This window comes from Ochotona curzoniae, unplaced genomic scaffold, assembly GCF_017591425.1.
Source record: "Ochotona curzoniae isolate NIBS_2020 unplaced genomic scaffold, NIBS_Ocur_1.0 contig_3190, whole genome shotgun sequence".
Classification (NCBI taxonomy): Eukaryota; Metazoa; Chordata; class Mammalia; order Lagomorpha; family Ochotonidae; genus Ochotona; species Ochotona curzoniae.
Window position 1 is genome coordinate 20,167,511 of NW_024465751.1, and position 13,523 is coordinate 20,181,033.

The 13,523-nt window shown below is 36.4% G+C and overlaps 1 protein-coding gene and 1 long non-coding RNA gene across 2 annotated transcripts in view; both read right to left on the minus strand.

Annotated features, from left to right (window-relative positions):
- Positions 1-661: 661 nt before the first annotated feature.
- Positions 662-3,666, minus strand: LOC121155915. Its single transcript, XR_005883770.1, has 2 exons — positions 2,472-3,666; positions 662-1,107 (listed from the first exon to the last, which is right to left on the minus strand). It is a non-coding gene; the product is annotated as an uncharacterized LOC121155915 (long non-coding RNA).
- Positions 3,667-5,538: 1,872 nt separating this feature from the next.
- Positions 5,539-13,523, minus strand: part of TRHR (thyrotropin releasing hormone receptor) — a 33,379-nt gene continuing 25,394 nt past the window's right edge. The window contains exon 3 of the mRNA XM_040979472.1: positions 5,539-6,043. Coding sequence (XP_040835406.1) covers positions 5,636-6,043 — 408 coding nt within the window. The 3' untranslated portion in view covers positions 5,539-5,635. The remainder of the gene's footprint in view (positions 6,044-13,523) is intronic.

Consider the following 13,523-nt stretch of genomic DNA (forward strand, 5'->3'; position numbering starts at 1 on the left):
TGGTGAACTGAACCTACTTTGGACGCATACCTTTAATATGCAGATCCTTGTCCTAACGTCTGTCACTCATTCTTTTCTGACTTCATCTGTGTTTTCTTTAGCCATCTGAATCAAGTCAGTTCCTGAAGAGAGTCTGAAATTCTATCCAAAGTCCTGTCTAATGTCTTCAGCCCCACTGACCATCCCTTTTGTCTGAAGAACTCAGTTGTTTACAATCAGAAGTCATGCAGTCTGGCTTTCAATTCTGTATACTTTTTTTTCTAGTATGGCTCCATGCTAATACCTTGTCATTGGATTTTAATCTCCTTGAAAGCAGTAATAATACTTACTCCTCTTTAGTTCACATTATTGAATTAAATGATGAACACAAGACAGCTAGAGCAATTGTCATGCATGATGCATACATGAGAGATTTTTCTGACCTTCACTTGGCACATTTAATGTAGTGTTCTTTGCTGGGCCAAGAGAACTGTTAAAAAAAAAAAACAAAATCAGCTATTTTATTATGAGGATAGTCTACAATTGGTAATTTTAGCATGAAGAATTTAGAATGTATTCTTCAATTTGGAACTCATTGATTTATTCATTCACTTTACAGATCCTTAGGGATGCTACCCAAGTTTAGATAATTTTTGAAATATAAAGATGAAACAGACTCATCCTCAAGCGATTTCTTGTTTGGTTGTTTATTAGGAATTATGTGACAATGACAAAGCCTGAAGGCTCAGTGTCGGGGCCCTCAGCAAGACAGTTTTCAGAGTGAACACACAGAACTGTAAGCATCATCACAGAATAATTGAGAATCACTCCAGGTGGAGCCAGAGAGAGTATATTTTAAGACAAGTTCCTGGGTAATTCTGATGCATGCCAAGGAGTGGTTCATTTCTTCTGGTTAGGGAGTAAATACTTGGGTTCTTTGTTGAGGTCTCTTTCAACATTCTAGGAATATAAAGGATGTTCTTGAATTCTGAATTTAGATTTCTGATGAGTCTATTCTACCACCCTACTGTGTTTATTTTTCTGTCAAAGCTTCCTCTTCATCAGTATCAGTCCATCATATTTTTCAAGAACTTCACATTTTCTTTTTCCCTTTACCATTTCCTCTCCCTGGAAATCAGAAAATGGGTTCATGCACATGAATTAGGTCCATTAGTCTAGAAGGAACAAGATAGTCACTTATAGATGCCATTTCAGGGTTCGGGTTGCTGGAGCTCTGGTGAACTCATTGCTTATCCTGTCCACTTAACTTTGGTAATTTTTAAAGTGCTTTCATTTCCATTATTTTAGCTGGACTTGACCTAGATGCTTCTCCTTGAAGACATACAGGCAGTCATAATATGAATTTTATTTCCTTGCTGGATCCAAAGATGAAAGTTCTGGACAGTATCATGCTTTAGTTGCATTCTTTTATTCAGCTTTTATTTATTTCCTGCATTGCATTAACTGTCTTACACTGGATTTTCCATGAATGTCTTTTATGTAAAATAATGTAAACAGGCCAGGCAATACAACACTGTGTTCAAACATTAATGATTACTCTTGTGAAAACAGTTATTTGAATATTGAAATTAGGACCATGCAGATCTAACTTAAGTCAAATAAGTATTAGTACAAATAAGCATTTCAGTAGCAAAATTAATCCCCAATGTGCAGTTCCTATAAATGAGGATGCCAACTGAGTTATTAAAGATTATGTTTAGAAACAAAACATATAAGTAAAATATCAGTCTTATCAAGCTTTTTTCCTGTGGTGAATGTAAGCTTTAAATTAATTGATAATTATAGTTCACAATGTAGAAGAACATATAGATTTTTATACTAACACTTATCTTAAGATACTTACATATATCATTAGCAATTTTTTAACACATATTTCTGACACTCCAATTCATATCCTTAGTAATACCAAGCAGTTATATCTCGAGAAATATTACATTGGTCTTAGCTTATTCATTGAATGGTGACTTTTCTGAGAATGGGAAGAGCCTTTTGTTTTCTCAGATGAAATTCTACAGCAGTTTTATACATTTCCGTGCCATTGTCTTGGATTCTGATTGACACTTCTGAAATGCAAACCTTTATTTTGTGTGATGAAGCAAAGCCATATTAAGCTACTCAGCTCTACCCTTAATTCTTACCACATACACGTGGTCATAAGTCAAACCTTTTCTCGTAAGTTAAAGGTTTAGTGAAGAAGATGCTGAGTGGGTGTTCCTGCCTGGGAGGCATTCCCTCTGGAGGGTGAGAGTATGATGGGAGAGTATTATGAGAAGAAAAGAATTATTTATCACTACAGAACTCTAGAAGATTTCTCCTTGTGTATTACCGTAAAAACACACAAAACTCTTCCAAGCCTTGGTTTTGAAGGATATTTTCTACAGACAGCCAAAGATAAATAGAAACTAGAGATTTTCATGTGCGCTTCTTAGGGGAATTTATGATTACAAAATTTGAAAAAAAATTAGTTGTACCTGGGTCTGATGAGTTGCTTCTGGAACTCTGGTATTCACGTCCAGTAATCTTACCGCACACACAAATATTCCAGCTCCTTGTGAGTCATAATTCAGAACCAAAAACAATATTGAGTATAATACTTATTATTCTTTGGATCACAAATACTTAAAATCTTCTTTCCAAAGGGTTATTCGTTTGTTTCTATCATGTGTAGAGATCTAATGTATTAACTTCCTTATTCTTTTAGAACAGAGCAAACCCATGAAGACCAAACCATACCAACACACATTGCCCTTAACATTCTAACATAGTGAAACAATTCAAGTGATACAAACTAAACAGTTACTTTCAATTAAGTTTCATAGCTTTAACTTTTTCTTTGATTTTACTGGCTGTTTTGTTGAAACTAGCCATTGCTTTGATATGTTATCAAAGCATATTGTTCTATGTAATTCATTCATTTGAATGTAGAGTTTAGATTTTTCCTCTTTAGCATTTTGGAATATTTGTGTTGTGTTTGGTGCTCTAGGAATTAACACTGATGAAGAACACCTAGCAGGAAGTTAAGGATTTCTGTTTGCTCAATTTATTTGTATTATGTGCCGTTTCCTCAGTTATCTTGGGGAGCATGAACCAACCAAAGATGGTCAGCAATTAATGAAACTGGAAGTAATAAACTAGTGCCCAGCAGTTTTCTTCCTTGAGGTTCTTAATATGCCTTACTCCATTAGCAAATTTTAATTTAGATCCTTAGTTTTCAGTTGATTGCAGATTGTGATTATTTATGAAAATATTTTATGATTTAATATAGTGTGATGAATAACACATTAAAAGTTATTTCTTTTCTGTGTGGATCTAGATATCCATTGGATAGCATACAGAAATATTAATTTTATAATGGCATCATTTTAGAAATTACATTCTTCTAAACTTCCCAACTGAGTAAAGCTAGTATATTATTAGCAAGTGATTTTTAAAATTTAAAATAAAAAATAAGACTATATATTAAATTTCCAAGGATGAAAATGTATTGTGTTCTCAACATATATAACAAACCATATTAGTTAATGATGTTATGTCTGCAAACCATACACTATAAAATTAGTTAACCTAGTAAGTCACAAGACTTTAACTAACGTAAAAAAAAAAACCTTTCCTATTTTCTCTTTCTGGTAGCCATAGGATGAGCAGCATTAAATCTATTTTCTGTACATATTATTACGGAAATTGCAGCTATAATGAGACTGTATCATGATGATGTTGGTTAAGTACCTGTTAGTATGCTTGAAAAAACGTACATTTCCCTTCCTTTCTCAATGAAATAGCAGAATATATTCCCATCTCCCTCTGGCAAGTGATTTGTGCACATGTATATGTGTCCGTATGCTCCTGCTCATGTGCCTGTGTGAGCTTGCGTTGGGTTCCTCTGGTGTTCTATCTACATGATCTCAAGCAAGATTAATATTATATCCTGAATGAAAACTCAGTTGTAATTGTGTGGCTGCTGTTAAGCAGACAGTTTTGGGGTATTTTCTGTGAACGTTCAGATTTGTTTACTGACTCAAGGACAGGAAAGGTCGTTCTTCTTGGAGTGGAAGAGATCAGATGGCAGAGGAAGTCTGGATGATAACATTTTACAACACGAGTTTCCATAACGAAGTGATGTATTTTCATTAAGAAGGTAAGGAAGAATAATTAGCATTAGTAATCATATTTTAGAAGATATCTGTGAAGTAGGCTGGAGAAAGAAACCTGTTAACACATAGGGTGCTTAAATGTGTGAATATTTCTTAATACAGTCATCAAAAATAAGCCATTAGTGAACTATCACCGAGGCTATACTTGCATTTGTTGAATGGTCAAATCTCAGTAGGTGAGTCATTTGAGAGAGATTAAAGTAGGATCGGGGAAAGAAGTCGAGGGCAAATTTACATCAGTCTAGCAATCATTGAAATAGCATGTCTAGGTCATAACTATAGAGATGAGATGAGATGCTGATAACGTTATCAGTTTTAACTGTTGAGATAAAGCCAACAAGATTTTTCATGTTTTGATTTAGAGTCTGTAAAAAATATAATTATCATTTGAAAAAAATAATGAAACCTACAAGTGTAAAGCAGGCAGGAAAGAAGGTCAATTGAAGGCAAAAAAAAAAAAAAAAATCCATAGACTACAATTCTCTGTAGGAGGTTTTCATTCAAAGTATAATAGTCAGGTTCTGACTGATTCGAATTACAACTGAGCTTTTGCAAATGTTTCAGACTTTCAAAATTAAGCAGAAAAATTCACCAGGCAAGGCTCAGTAACATATATATATATATATATATATAGATTATAAATACACAAGAATCCTCAAAAAGGAATCTTTTCCCTAAAAGTTTCAGGGAAAAAGTCAAATCTTATTTTTAAATACTTGGTCTTATCATGGCCATGGTTTTCAATGTTAATGATACAGCAGTCTGTATGTTTACAATGATTTAATCTGTGTTAAGATGTTAATCCTAAGGCTCTAAGGGCTGATAAGGTTGCATTGTATCCTGGAAATAAATCTAAAGACTCCTCAACCTACAATTTGATTATGTTGGAGTTTATTTTACATTAAAATTGAATGATGATTGTCTATCTACTATCTAAATTGTCCAGGAATTTGGTGAACATTAGGACAATTTTTAAAATAGACTGGATACGTCCATCTGAATCTCATTTATATCTAACACATAAAACTTAAAACATTTTTTTTCTCTATTGTCTTCGATATCCACATACAAGCTCTGTGTTTGGTTAAAATATTAAGTGCAAACATTTCAGCATATACTATTTAAGACATAAACAGATAACTTTTTAAGGGATTGGAAACTATTTGATGACGTTATTATGAATGATTTACACTGGAGATGTAATAGAGTTTATGAAAACCTCCTAGCTATTGAAAATATTGTACAGTTTTTGAATGAATGAAAAGGCCTTCCCTTTAAAGTTTTTGTTGCTTAGCTATTTCTAAGATTGCTCCTTTTTTGTGATACTATTTTTGTAAGAAGAAGAATCTGAATTGTGCCAGTGGCTTAAAGTATCTAGGGTTAGAACTTAGCAGATTCTCCCTGTTCCCTGTTCACCTCCCAGAGATGTTTTGGCCATTTCTTCTGCTGCTACCTTTGGGGTCCATCTCCTTCCCTTTTACCCATCAGCTTTCACTAAAGGTTGCATTCGAGGCCAAGCAGGTATCATCCAAAGACACTTTCGTGGCAGACAGGTACGTGTCAGTAACAGTGATATCCTCAAGCTCCGTGCTGAAGTGGTCTGACTCCTTGACGACGCTGTAGTTTAAAGCCACGCTGTAGTTAGCCGGCTTCTCCACTGGCTTCTGCTTGCAGTTGCACAGCTTTCTGAAGGCTGCACGGAATTTCTGGGACATGAGATTATAAATCACTGGGTTGATGGCACTGTTGAGATAAATGCAAATTCTGCAAAAGAGCAAGAACCAATTTTCTTGGAAAGGGCTGGAGAGAAATGAGTTGACAACCACAAGTGTCCTGTAGGGCATCCATAAAAGGGCAAACAGAATTACAACAACCGCCAGCATCTTGGTGACCTATGGAGAAATAGAAAGAAATTCAGTACACACACAAACGAAAACAAAATGAAATTATCCTCTCACCCCAGTCCTGACCCTTTAGTTTCTAACAAACAGTCCATGAAAAGGGTGTAGCTATAGATAATTTATCCGGAACATGATTATAGGAATTAGGATTTAGGGTGTGGGAGAGAATGAGGCAGAGGAGGAAAAGACAAAATTGTGGGTGCTAATGGGATGACTCCAGCGTGTGCTACTAGCTACTGTTGTTCAAATAAAACACTAATTAACAGTCCTAAGGAAGAGAGGCTAGGGTATTTATCCATTGGCCACCAGTTTCCATTTGTTGAAGAGTGCTCTTAGGAATTTCAGTGTGTACTTCCAGCACAGCTTATCCAGGGAGCTCCTGGGACATGAGAGAGATCCTTGAAACACAAAAGAGGACAGAACTACAGAGAACGTAGATTACCAAAGTGGAAAATTGCATGCAGCAACCATCTGCTACAGCTATGGATGAGATCAGTCAGGGCGAAAGCAAAAGTGCTATGTACCAAAACAGCTTCAAGCAGCACCAGGGGACATAGTATCTAATCTGTTCTTTGCTTATTTTATGTGCAGCCCTGAAAAATTATCCTAACATTCTTTATAGTTTATTTATAAATTGGAACTAATATTGTCCTAAAAAATAAGGTAATAAAAGCATGAAAAACATTAAACAGAAATCCAGTGGTTATTGACTGTACACTATAAGTCTGATACTATAAGCCCAATACCCAAAATCTGGGGTACAGAAGCTAAGAAGCACTTTGGTAGAAGTTGTAGGTTCTTATGGCTAGGATTAAAATCCAATAATTTAAAGATTTTGCTCTTTTCCCTACACAATTCTCTTTCAGTTTCTCCTTTAAGGGAGGTTCAGAAAAGAGACCAAATTCAGGAATTTTGCTCACATTCAGCCCTACTTGTTGTTAAGAGCAATGCGCAGGAGATAGAATTATAAGATGAGGCTAATAAGCAAGATTGCCCAGGACAAGAATATGGAACAATATGCTTTAGCAGGTTCTTGTTTCAAAAGCCTCAATGCTCATTGAGATATTGGGAACTGGCCCCAAATTGCACATCATCTGGTCTTTACTCTGATTTTAGGACTTTAATCAAGTCCTCCACTTACACATGTCTGAAACTAATGCCTCATCATATTGCTTTATTTAGTAATACAGTCATTGAGGACTAAAATAAAATTACTTTATGTTATAGGAATTTGAAATGCTAAACCGCTATGAAAATGCTATCCTTTGATTTACAACAACCAAGAAATCACAATATTTTAACTGCATCATGGGTAGTGATGATCCTCATTGTTCGGGACATAATCACTAATTGATTTTTCAAGAACAAGACATTATACATTTAGAAATAAATTATCAGTTATCTTCAGTGTCTCAGAGTTTAGCTCATTTCAGCTTCCTCATCTCATAATTGTGAATTTGATAGCTCCCTAACTCCTCCTTCCTCATTCCTCTTGGCCTCCCAGCTGTCCTCATGAAGTCTCTCCCCTCTCCCCATTCCAAGTTCCCTGTCTTGTTCTGGCTTTGAGGGGAATCATACCTTCCTTAGGGAGGGCTTTTTAATGTTATTTAGTGTAGAAACATCTCCGCATCAAGACACCTGCTCCATCATTGGTATCTGTTGTAAACTCAGTTCCATCCTCAACTCCAGTCCGGAAATAGAGGCATTTTTGTCTCCTGCCATTGTTCCTCACTGCTCTGAGTCCTTGACTCTGGGGTTCTGTCTTGCCTCTGACCAGGCCTTTTTCATCCAACTAAGAATTCTCAATGAGTCCTACATCACGGGGCCAATGCTACCCTTCGGATGTTTTCTTGCCAGATCTATAGTTACTGTGTTTTGCCTTCCTTAGTTCTACAAATACCGGTTGCCTCAGGGTTCCTCATCTCTTGACACACAAAGCCCTGATCTCAAGTGTAGCTACCCGTACCAACTCCCTGTAAAGGTACTTGTGAGCTATCCACCTGCTCTCATGGCGCTATGCCTCTTTCAGGCTCACTTTTGTGCTTTTTTTAAGCTCTTTTTTTTTCCCCTAGGAATATGTGTAAGACCCTGATGTCCCACTCATAGCACCTTGAACTCTTCTACTTCCATATTTTACGACTGGTTTCATAGAGGTTGCTTACTAAAAAGATGTAGTTTTCACATTGATTCAAGTAACACCAGGCAAGAGATTCCAGTGCTTCTGACCTTTTCAGACAGAGGATCTATTCAGCCAAAAGGCTACGTGAAGCTTTATTTTGTTTCCATAAACAGACTTTTAAGAAAGATTTTAAGTAGACAATTTAATTCAGTCCTAGGAAAATAAATATTTTGAACTTTGGAAGGAGTCATGGCGATTACTGCTTTCATTATCACAGTGGACAACATCACCATCATCACCATCCACATCCTTGCCTTTTCACACTTCTTCTATTATCAGGTCATAGTTTCACACTTAACAACATTCTCCCAACCCCTGTATAAATTTAACATCCTTTAATGGAATTCCTGGTTTGATTTATGATTACATTGGTGCCACTGCAATTGAGTCTTCTGTGATAAAACTCTCATAATATAATGAATACTGTTAAATGATCCTTTGATATTATAATAGCTCCACGAATGCTAGTATTCTTATTCACATATAAAAAAATAAGGTTTACAGAATGTATATACAGAGCACACAAAAGCAGCACGTGGCAGCTGTGATTCAAACTTAAGGCCATTTAAACCAAGGCCCATGCTCTTTCCTTCACAAGTTACCTTCTTACAATTTTTTCCAATCTTCTTTTAAAAAAAATATTTATTACAGCATATTTATTGGCCCAGCACAAGAGTTCAATGGTTAAATCCTCTTTGTATGTGCTGGGATCTCATACAGGTATCAATTTGTGTCCTGGCTGTTCCGCTTCCCATTCAGCTTCCTGCTTGTCGCCTGGGGAAACAGTAGAGCACGGCCCAAAGTCTTAGGACCCTGCATCTGTATGGGAAACATAAAAGAAGCTCTTGGCTCCTGGCTTCAGATCAGTTCAGCTTGAACTGTTACAGACATTTGGGGAGTAAGCCTCTAGATGGAAGATCTTTCTCTCTGTCTCTCATTTACTCCATAAATCTGATCTGCATTTCCAAGAAAAACAAATAAGTAAGAAGAAGAAAAAGAAGAAGGAGGAGGAGGAGGAGAAGAAGAAGAAGAAAGGCAGAGTTACAGAGAGAAACAAAGGCAGAAAGATCTTCCATCTGCTGGTTCACTCCCAAAGTGGCCGCAACAGCTGGAACTGAGCCAATCTGAATCCAGGGGCTAAGGGATTCTTGTAATTCTCCCACACAGGTTCAAGGTCCCAAGGCTTTGGGCCATCCTCTGCTACTTTCCCAGGCCATAAGCAGAAGACTGGATAGGAAGAGGAGGAGTTGGGACACAACTGGCATCCATATGGGATGCCAGTCCTTGCAGACAAAGGATCAGCCAGTTGAACCATTGCATCAGCCCCCTTTTTCATTTTCATTTGATAATTTTTATTCTGTTATTCATATTATAGTCACCAAAATATCAAATGTCTTCTAAGCGTAAATGAAACAAACTTACTGCTACAAAATTTCAGACCAAAGACTGAATTTCATTCACCTCTATAGTTTTTTATATTGTCTGGTGAAAAACACTGAATCCATATTGTACACTTACCTGCCATGATTTGCTTAATGTCAATGAGGAAGACACTTTGTGTTAAAGATCAATTTACTGCAAGGTTAGCAGCTTCCCATGTACTTTCTTAATTTCCATGCACACGCTGACATCATTGCCAAACATGTCAAGTCAATGAGCTATACTTTATACTTGTTCATATATCCAATGAACAATTAGCTTCTTCAAGGCAGAGGTCAACTCATTAATTTGGTAAAATAGATGGCGTAAATCAATCTTCAGAATAGGCTGAATACATTTGGGCATGAAAGGATTGTTTTGAAATATGTAACCATGATCCCTTTGCTGATGATAATGCACTAATATATTGCTGGAGGATTTTCTTGTTTCTTAATATTAAAAAATCCTGTTAAATGAGCATTATGCCAATTAATAAAAGGAGTCCTAGGTACATTTCACATTTTTGTTTAAAGTGTATTTAACAGTTTTTTAAGGAAATAAATTTTTAAGAAGGTATAAAATGAAATAACTAGGATGTTTCTATAATTCACTGTGGAAACTATGTGAAATCCAGTGAGGTAATAGATTATTCATTTACTGCCACCCATAGTTATTTTTTGAGTGGTTTTAAAATTATCTGAGTATAATCACTGTCTAAATGTTCAACATTCTTGCTTTAGCAGCACTTAGAGTTTTAAAAAAGATTTTTACTTACCCTGGAAGTAAACTCAATATAGGAACAAGGTTTCCTGAAATTGTCTTTCATACTTAATTATTTTCACTGCAGTTACTATTTCTTATTCTGAAGAAAGTGACAAAAACGCATATTTGAAAAAATACCACGGGTCCACAGTTTTAAGTACGGCATTTTTGCTAGAATATGACATGGAGCATGCTGTAGTGCGAAAGACGGTTTCATTCTAGCATCTCTGCCATTGGACATAAAGATTTGGAGAAAGAGCATGATAAAGGTAAATGACCTTATAAGGTATTTTGTATTTGGAGGAAGAATTCTCACTATCTCAAAGTTGTTCATCTACATCACACTGTGCTCTAATGTGTTGACTTTTGAAGACCAGACAGTGATCCACAAAGACACTGTCAATGCCTTACTATACATTAGATCTGATCGACACTTAACATGGTTCAACATGCTAATCTACCTTCAAGTGCTGGCATCCATATCAGTGCCAGTTCTTGTCCTGGCTAACCCACTTTCCATCCTGTTTCCTGCTTATGGCCTGGAAAAAGCAGTGGAGGATGGCTCAAGTTCCTAGGCTCCTTCCTGCACCCACATGAGAGGCTTTAAGGAGGCTCCTTGCTCCTGGCTTTGGATTGGCTGAGTTCTGGCCATTGTGGTCAACTGGGGAGTAAAGCAGCAGATGGGAATATCTTTCTGTCTCTCCTTTTCTCTATAAATATGCCTTTCTACTAATATTAAGTAAATCTTAACAAAAAGAAGTCTAATTGATATGATCACTGCTTGTGATCTATTCAGGAGTTACAGTATTGTTGCTAGGTATCATTGGTAACCCCGGAATTAGTTTTAAATTTTGCCCTAAATTGGACTGCTATATTTAGAACGTACTGATGAGGGAAAAGAAAATTATCATAACAAGCAGATGAGAATCCTTTCCTACAATCTATTTTCTGGAGAGGAAAATAAGAAAGTTGAAAATGTAAAAATAACAAAATAAAGTAAGGGCTACTTCTGTTTCTTGGGTTACATTCCAGTCAGTAGCATGCTATTTACTATGTTCTGGCTATGTAGGAGCTGGGAATATTTGATGAATTATCAAACAGCAACTTGCAAATGAGCCTAGGAAGGTATGATTCATACCTATTGTCAGATTAATTGGAATTCTTTTACTACTTCAGAAAAAAGATGAATTTCGGCTCTAACTCAGGGACGGTTCTGTATACGGTTGCATAGCATGGTCTTGCTGTTTCCTGGCCTCACATCCTTTGGAGTCAAAGGCTTTGGCAAGGTCCTTTGGTATATTACTCTCCAAAATCACAAGAAATAGAGAGGGAGAAAGTGCAATTGGTACCTGGCATATTGGCTTTACCACCTATTTCTCCCTCTGGAGATAGCGAAGTGGTCACATGACATATGCCTAAACCTCATCTATAGTCCAGGACAATCTTGAATAGAGAAAAAAAGCTTTGTTAGTATTAAAAACTGGAAGCGATAACAATGGTGACAATCACATCATTAAACTTATATTTGGACGAATGATTTTCAAGGGCACCAAGAAAGCAACTTCATTATGTAAATAGATGTTTTTTTTAAACCAGCCTTGTATCCACCACCACATAACACGGAAACTCAGCTTTTGACCTTATGAACAAATTAATCAACAAACCATATCCTGTTGGTAACCAGTCTTGCCACATAGCTAATGCCCAATGCAAAGTTGAATTATTATTGAGTAAGTGCCTTTTTCACAAGTGTGAAAATTTATTTGTGGAATTACATGTGAATCTAGGGCTGTTTAAATTACCACAGAGTGCTCTGGTTCTTGTACTTTTCCTGGCTGGAATACTGTGATTTTCAGAAGTGAACTTTATTCTGGAAACATTGTGCTAGTCAATGAGTCCAAGGCAGTTAGTCTTTAATATTCTAATGCCATTCTTTGTAAGGTAACAATACATTCTGTGTTTGGACTCTGTCCATGTTCTCCTACATTTCTGCCTATTAAAACTATTGTGTAAATGAGAATATTTTGCTCTCAGATGGCTCTCAGCAAAATGAACAATGACCTTCTGCATTTTGTTTCGTTAGTTGAGCCAGTTGGCGAACAGGTTTGACAATGTAACTACTCTCAATTAGGCAAGCTTCTGTGCTAACTGGGGGTTCCAAGAATTTCTTAGATTTTTCTTCTTTGTTTTTCAGTTATGTTTGGATATTTAGTTCTTAAATAAAGATAATTGAAGTGGGATGCTCCCTACCATGGAGTGAGATCATTGGTGGGATCTGAAATTGAATGGGCTTCACATAAGAAAGGGCTTAGAATGGACTTGAAGTTACAGTTAAAATATAAAATAAATAAGAACTGAGAGTGATTTGTGATCAAACTGATAACAAACCAATATCATCTGCATTGTGCATTACTTATGAATATCTATTTCATGACTTTTTAAAAAATTTTTTATTTGATTTAAAGACGGGACAGAAAGGGGGAGAGAAGAATTAGAGAGAGAGAACCAGGCTTAATACATGTACAATAAAATTAGTTTTCTCCACAATTCTAGGGAGTAATAGGAAGTTAGGCGGAGCTTAGGAAAAAGTGAGAGACATTTGCAGAACAGGAAATGGCATTTGTTAGTACAGGGCATCTACATAGATCATTAAGGCTATCAGTGGCTACTATTGAGAAGACACCAGGGCACACAGGAGTACTGCAGTGACAGGAAGGTACTGCTATGCAAAAATATGCCATGCGCCTTCCTGTAGGACTCCTTTAGTTCTCTAGGAAAATAGGAGCATGACCAAATGTAAGCAGTGGCACTTTCTGCAGAAAAGGCACAAGGCTTTGCTTTCAAGTGTGACGTGTGATGAATTCAGAAGACCTAGAACTTTCTTTCACATGCAAAGTTAGGAAAAGTCAGAAATGCATAAAGAATTGGAAAAGTGATTGGCTTTCGAGCTGTCTTGGTTAGAGGAGCTGGCATTCAATGCCAAGTTATATCAAAATTTGTCAGGATTAGAGAGACCCCAGGCAACTCTGTTAGAAGCTGTGTAGTATTTTTTTCATGTGTTTCTGTTTAGAATGGGGAAAATAGGATGCAAATTGAAGGTGGGCTTTTCTA